The sequence below is a fragment of the Propithecus coquereli genome, unplaced genomic scaffold (assembly GCF_000956105.1).
Source record: "Propithecus coquereli isolate 6110/MARCELLA unplaced genomic scaffold, Pcoq_1.0 Scaffold186, whole genome shotgun sequence".
Classification (NCBI taxonomy): Eukaryota; Metazoa; Chordata; class Mammalia; order Primates; family Indriidae; genus Propithecus; species Propithecus coquereli.
The window spans coordinates 3,338,619-3,345,829 of record NW_012143412.1 but is presented as its reverse complement, the minus strand read 5'-3'; the positions used below and the strand labels follow the sequence as shown (position 1 = coordinate 3,345,829).

The following is a 7,211-nucleotide window of genomic DNA, read 5'->3' as shown; positions in this document are numbered from 1 at the left end:
AACTCCCAGCACAATGGCCTGTCAGACTGGCAGGGTTTTTCAACCTCAGCACTACTGACTTTGGGCCAGATAATTCTTTGTTGTGGAGGAATGTCTATGCATTATAGGATGTTCAGCAGTATTCCTGACCTCCACCAGTCTTTAGATACCAGTAGCATCTCTCCATAGCTCCCAGCTTAGTGTGTGACAATTAAAAATGTCTCCAAACACTGTCAATTCTTTCTGTGTTAGAGTAACCAGGGTAAGATCTCAGTGAGAATCCTAGTGTCAGGGAAAAGCTATAGAAGACAATAAAAAGTGGTAGGAGCTGATAGAAAAGGAGTTCAAGAAAGAAAACCACATAAACAAAATGAGACCAATCAATGGAAGACACTTAAAGTCAGATAGTGGGTTCAGACTTGAGGCAATAAATGAAAGAGGGGTTTCTAGACTGCTGTCCTGCCCTGAAAATGGCTGGGTGTGGTGGCTCATGCCTGTAATCCTAGCACTTTTGGAGGATTGCTTGAGCCTAGGAGCTCAAGACCAGCCTGGGCAACATAGCGAGACCCCATCTTAACAAAAAATTAGCTGGGTGTGCTGGCGTGCATCTGTCGTCCTAGCTATTCGGGAGGCTGAGCTGGGAGGATCACCTGAGCACAATGGTTTAAGGCTGCAGTGAGCTATGATCATGCCACTGTACTCGAGCCTGGGTGACAGGGCGAGACCCTGTCTCTCAAAAAGAAAAGATAAAAAAATAAAAGTAAAAATGATGATTAAAAATCTATGCTCTGGTGGTACGGTAGAATGGAAGATGGAAAACCGGATTAAAAGCAACCAAGAAAGAGGAGGAAAAACTGCTGTAAATAATTTTGGTTTGAATTAAGAAAGACTCAAACTAAATAGTAACAGTAGGAAAACAATAGGAGTGGGAAGTAGAAAAAAAATTCGAAGTGAAAAGTTCTAAAGGGTTTGATGAACAACAGGATATAGCTGATAAAGAGAAAGAAATCCTTTTCACTGGTTTATCAACTCTGGAGAACTTTCTTTAAAAACAAAACAATGGCTATTATCTTCTGATAATACATGTTTCATTTTAGAATAGTTGAAAGTGACAAAAAGATACAACATTAAGTTACCTATAATTTCTCTAATAATATGTAAACGCTGCTAAAATTGATTTATCTCTTTCTAGTTTTAAATATACATTTACAGCTTTTATTATACTTAATATATGGTTCTGTATACTTGTTTTCACTAAACAATGCACCACGAGCATACCATTACAAACTCTTTATATAAGCATTTTTTAAATGGCTAGATAATATTCTGAGTACATTCTATTTTTATCATTTTCCTATATTTGGATATTTATATTGCTTCAAAATTTTAACTACTGCAAATAATGCCTTAATAAATATGTTCTGACTATCCAGTTTTTAATTATTCCCTTACGATTAGAGTATTAAAATGGAATTACTGGGTTCGAGGATACATACATTTTCTAAGGCTTTTGAAGCAAATATCCTACTAGGTAATGCATATAAGGTACTCTGCCCAGAACTTGGGCCACAATCAGTACTGGACAAATGTTAGCTTTAGTAATATTGCTAAAGTGGTTTCCAGAATATTTTTGCCAAGTTATACTCCCACTGTCTATGTATGAGAGTACCCCACATCACATTTTCAATGAGTATTTTCACTATTTAAGTCTGAGCTAATTCAATATGTTAGAAATCATATCTCGTTTTGATTTTGTTTGATTTTTCTTATGACTACCGGTAAGATTGACTTTTTTATTTCATCTGTTTTATTGGCTATATGTATTTTCTCTTCAGGGGATTATCTATTCTTCATGTCCTTTACCAATACTAAGTACATTCCTTATTTATTAGTATGAATCTGTCATATTATAAACAGATCCTCTACCATATTTTGTCATGAGTTTGTGTTTAAAATAGGCATCTCCATTTAAATTGGGTGACTGCCTTATGATGTTCATGTGACTTAAGAAATTTCCTTGTTTTTTTTAAGGTACCTATTTTGCCAAGGTACCAAGGAGTAGTATTAAAGTGTCTCTCTTAGAGGAATAAGTAGGTATGTTAAAAATTCTTAAACACAACTAAGCACCAAACAAAACCACCAAAAGAGTGATTTTCTTTGTGCATTGTCACTAATAAATTTTAACTCTAGGCATTTTACATCCTAAGCAGACAACTTATCGATAAGAAAGAGAATAACATTAATTTCCTCCTGGGAATGCTATAATGTCTAGAAGTTCTGTTGAAATTGAAAAGGTAAAGAAGTTTAACTTTGTTTCCCACTTTGAAAGCATACTAATTTTAAATAGTGCAAAAAACTCAGTACATCTTAATCATCCAACAAAAAAAGTTGGGGGGAGAGAGGGAATTACAAAAAAAGTTACAGGTAGAATAAACCCTTGAAAAACCATTCACTAAAATCAAAAGAAGCCCACTTTACCTGCAAGGCCTGGAGATGGCACTGATGAATTTGGTGATTGGACCGTTCTGTTTGAGGGTGGTCTTGGCTGGCCATGATCTGTACTGGTATCTTTCCTCGCAATATTGTCCAGCATAATAGTACTTGAACAGTCAATCTTACAAGAAAAGAAATTATTTCAGGACACTCTGACTTTGCAAATTGAAAGCCACTTTAAATTTTTAAGAAAACTCCAATAACAATTATTACCAAATAATAAAACACAAATATCTCCTTTGAAAAGTTCTAATGGATATTTTTCCCATGAATAACCTCTAATATAAGTTTTCACTCTTCTTAGTGAATATACCTTAGTAAACATACTGAAGATACAATATTTCAGAAATCAAGAGTTAAGATAAAGTTATATTGTATGTCATTCACACTGGTAAAAATAAAAATAAAAATTTTTAATTTCTTAATTCATTTAAAAATAACAAGATACCTGTATGAAAAAAACAAACTTGGTGAAAAGAATAGCATAATTTTCCATACTTGCAAATCTCTTTAATGTCTCCCTAAAGAGCAACTGAATGGATTCTTATATCTGCTTCTGCATTCAATCTATTGTAATGCGTGGTTTTGGTTCAAGAATATGAAGGAAATCTGGCCTCACATAGATAGGACCTTGTGAAGCCTCTGAAAGGGTTGCAAGAATTCCCAAGTCCTTGGCTTTTCATATTCACTGGATAGATGAAGTAAGTCTATATACAAGGTCTCTATGGAAAATATACAGCCATGTAATATGAAAATTGACATTTACTGAAGAACATACAAGATACAACAAACATTGCACTTAGGACAGTGACACTCCAAACCCCTTCAAAGTAGGCACCTTGGCACCTCGCACAGTTCTCCCAGCATCTCTTAACCTGTACACATTCAACATTCTCAGGGATTCTGCTTATTGCAGGACTTCCAGAACATGATCACTTTCAACAGATTCTCAACCATCTTTGAAGCATTTGTGCACAGTTTGTGTTGCACTCATTGCATCATCCCCGAAAGCCTTCTGAATCATCAGAATAGTTTCCGTGGAGGAATGTTTGAGCTTAATGCAAAATTTGATGCAGATTCGTTGCTCTACTCGCTTGGCCATTTTTAATGCAACAGCCACACAGTACACGTGCTGACTCAATAGCATCTAGGGCCCCACTAACTAGTACAGTGAAGTCCATGCATGTGCATCCCAGTCTACTCTCCTTGGCTGCCAAGTTACATCCATGTCATGCAAACCATTCTATTAACAACGGCTGGAAACTTTCTGGACAGGCCTTGTGTAACACCTATCTAGAGCACTAATCTCACTAAGTATATTACTGTTGTTTGGTAGGAAAAAAAGTAAACCCTTACAGATTCTTGCTTTGATGTAACAGGTATACAAATAACACTGCTTTCCTAATTCATTGCCAAGGTAAAATGCTGGTGAATTTCTAATGAGTAAGAGTTTAATGCTCTAGATGCAAATATTCTTTAATGCACAAATACCCCAAGTTTCCCCAAAATATCTTTGTGATTAAAATTCGGTTCAATTCTCTAACATAGTTCTAGCCTTTCTCAACTAGGACTCTATAAGAGAACTAAGTCCTATAAGCCCTAGGGCATAGATTGTATACAATGAATTAATCTTTTGCCTACACATTTAGAAAAGTGCTATTTATGAAGCATCTTTGAGAAAATTGTCACTCAAGATCAGTTTATTTTGTGATTCAGACGAGGAATTTCAGGTCAAAAAGGCTGGTAGACAAAGAATCACTTATATAAGGAGTGCAGAGGAAAAACTAAAGAGATTTTTACTTTCTGTGGGTTTTCTTTGGTAGGGGGGAGAGGTAGCGTAGCAGAGTGTTAGTATACAGGGTCATTTACGTTTTAATATTCTTTTGATAATACTTGGCCAATACTTTTCAAAGAGTACAAAAAGTTCTAGAATGACTGGATTTGTTAGATCTTAAGATAAAGAAAGTTATTTATATTGTGGAGTCATCCTAAAAACTAAATAAAACTGTGGGGATTAGACATAAATTTTCCTACATCAAAAATACATGTACCCTCCCCATTTAAAGTATATAAAACTATTAAAAAATGAAATGACTCTGGTAAGATTAACAATGCAACTATTAGGAAATACTAGTTGACCTCAACTTGAAAAACAAATAAGGAAAATAAAGAAGTTCTTTCACAATCTTACAGGTTATCCCTTCCAAGTAAAGTATACAAGATATTTCTTAAAAGCTTTTTAAGGTTAAGGTTGTAAGTGTGTGTGTGCATGAGAGTGAGATCATCTAACCTTCTAGGATGAGAGAAGGCAAAACAAGGAAACAACTTAGGTATGAAGATCTGTCTACAGCATGTAATATTTTCTGCCTTTGGAAAATATTTTTTTTTTAAAGTCATACTGACAAAGAGTTTAGAGAGTGAATACATTATTTAATTTAAATATAAATTAAACCAGAGGTAATTTTGCACTGGTCAGTATGATCTCACAGAAAAGGTTTTGATTTTTACTATTAAATTTGTCTTCATCTCTTCTGATGTCTTAATTTTTAGCCTCCTTCTCTGACCTTACTCAATGTAACATATTCCAGCCATTCAACTTTCCAGTACATCTTCCCATGTCTCTACTTCCCTTCTTTCCAGTTTAGAGTCCACGATTTCTCACCATAAACATTCATTTACAAACATCTTTAACTCCAGTGCCCTGAAAGACATTTTATTGTATGTCTAAGTGTTCATGATCTTTTTATTAGTGTCATAATATTTCTAAAGGATAAAAATTAACTCGTAAAAATAAACAACCTATAATCTAATAAACCATGCCTTTTACCAGCTCCAAATTCACTGACAATTTTTAAAAGAGACTGTTTAGCATAAATTTTGTGTATACTTACATCTGGGAGAGAGGGAAGATTGTAAGAACCTCCCACTGGTGAGCTCAAATCGATCATAGGTGAACCAAAAGCTTTCCCATCATACCCTGCTGCACTAGTAATGGTGGGGCTAGAAGGTGTGGAGGGCGTGCTGCTGGCAGTTGATGGGGGAGCCTGTCCACTGCTGATCTGCCACTATAGTAGCAAGAAGGGAAGGGAAAAGGTTATTTACCAATAGGCGTATAACATAAAACACCTGCCTAACCACTCTTTCACACACAAAATGAAGAAGACATATTCTGCTATTAATATTTGAATTCAACTGTAATTTAAATGGAAGGAAAGGAAGAAGGGGAGGGAATACACAGGTATATATAATTTTCATTTATCTGCCTCCCCCCAAAAAAACACTGATTTTTTTACTGGAAGAAAAGTGTATATAATAAAGAATCACAGTACCCAATCTTGGAAAGGTTTATATGTACTGGAAAAGAAATATAAACATAGACAGGCAACTTCAAGGTAAAGATGGAGGTTTGAAAACAGACATTTTCTTCTATCCCTATCTGAAAATAATAAGCCACAGACCAAGGCTTTCAGACTTTTATACTCCTCTTTCTCACACATGAATAGATAACTAAGCCTTAATAACCTCTTCTGAGGAAAGTACTGTCATTCAGACTAGATGCTGAGATAAACATATTAAATAAGATGATGTTAGGCATGCTGAAGTATACAGAGGTGAAGCATGCTGCTACCTGCAATTACTTCAAAACCTATCAAAAAATACAATGCCTTGATGAACAGATAAATAGGTATATGGATATTATATAATAAGGCAAGTAAAGCAAATTATACCCTACATAATTCTTTCAATTTTGTTGCAATTGAAAATTTTCATAATAAATTGTTGGGGGAAAGAAAAGCAATTAAGAGGTATTTCAAGACTATGTAAGGGGGAAGATTTCCCAAACACATTGTCATTTATATATGGATGGCACTATATAGAGTGATAGTGTCTGAAATATTTTAATTTTGAAAAATCTAACATATATTCCATTGTAAAAACTATATACGGAAACTGATAAAGTTGGACATGTCATCTTTACGACCTATCCACTCCTCATATTCATCACCCCAAACCCTCCCTTCCTCCTCCTCTACCAAGAATAATCAGTAGATATCTTTCCACATTTTTTCTATGTACATGAGGTTGCAAAAAATGAGATCAATACCTCAAAAAAAAAAACTCTAAATCATGGTTTTTTCCCCACATAATATACTTAGAAAATCAGAGATTACTTCATTTTCTTAATACCTAAAAAGTATTCCCACTATATAAGCATACTATAATTTGATAACTAATCGACCAATTAAAACCAATTTCTCACTATATTTTCCCATGCTCTGTTCATTCATTTATTCATTCCTATTTGGATTTTTAGCCAACGAACACTTTAAAAAACACTTTCAGAGTGTCTACCCCTTTACAATATAATAAATGGGGAAGAGGTAGACACTTGAGTACCTATAATGTGCCAGGTGCTCTTATATACATTAGCATGAACTCTCAGCAAAGTACTCATTTTATAGTTGTGATCAGTGAGATTTAAAAAGAATAAACTTGCCCAAGGCCACAAAATTATTAGGGAAATAAACAGAATTTAAGGCCAAACTATAGCTTGGACTCTTTTTACCTCACTTCTAATGATGAAATAATAGGTATGAATTTTATTAAAAATAATTAAAATATTGAAGAAAATTTGGTAATAACATATAAATAGCAAAGCCAAACATACAGGCACAGAGAGCATGCATATTTTTACAGTAAAATTTTCAAATGTTTTGATTAAAATGAACATCACAGGC

At 34.4% G+C, this 7,211-nt stretch overlaps 1 protein-coding gene across 1 annotated transcript in view; it reads right to left on the bottom strand.

Annotated features, from left to right (window-relative positions):
* The window catches only part of TRIM24 (tripartite motif containing 24), a 178,982-nt gene that overhangs the window by 25,457 nt on the left and 146,314 nt on the right, over positions 1 to 7,211 (bottom strand). The window contains exons 10-11 of the mRNA XM_012642755.1: positions 5,364 to 5,537; positions 2,458 to 2,593 (exon numbers count right to left, since the gene is read on the bottom strand). Coding sequence (XP_012498209.1) covers positions 2,458 to 2,593; positions 5,364 to 5,537 — 310 coding nt within the window. The remainder of the gene's footprint in view (positions 1 to 2,457; positions 2,594 to 5,363; positions 5,538 to 7,211) is intronic.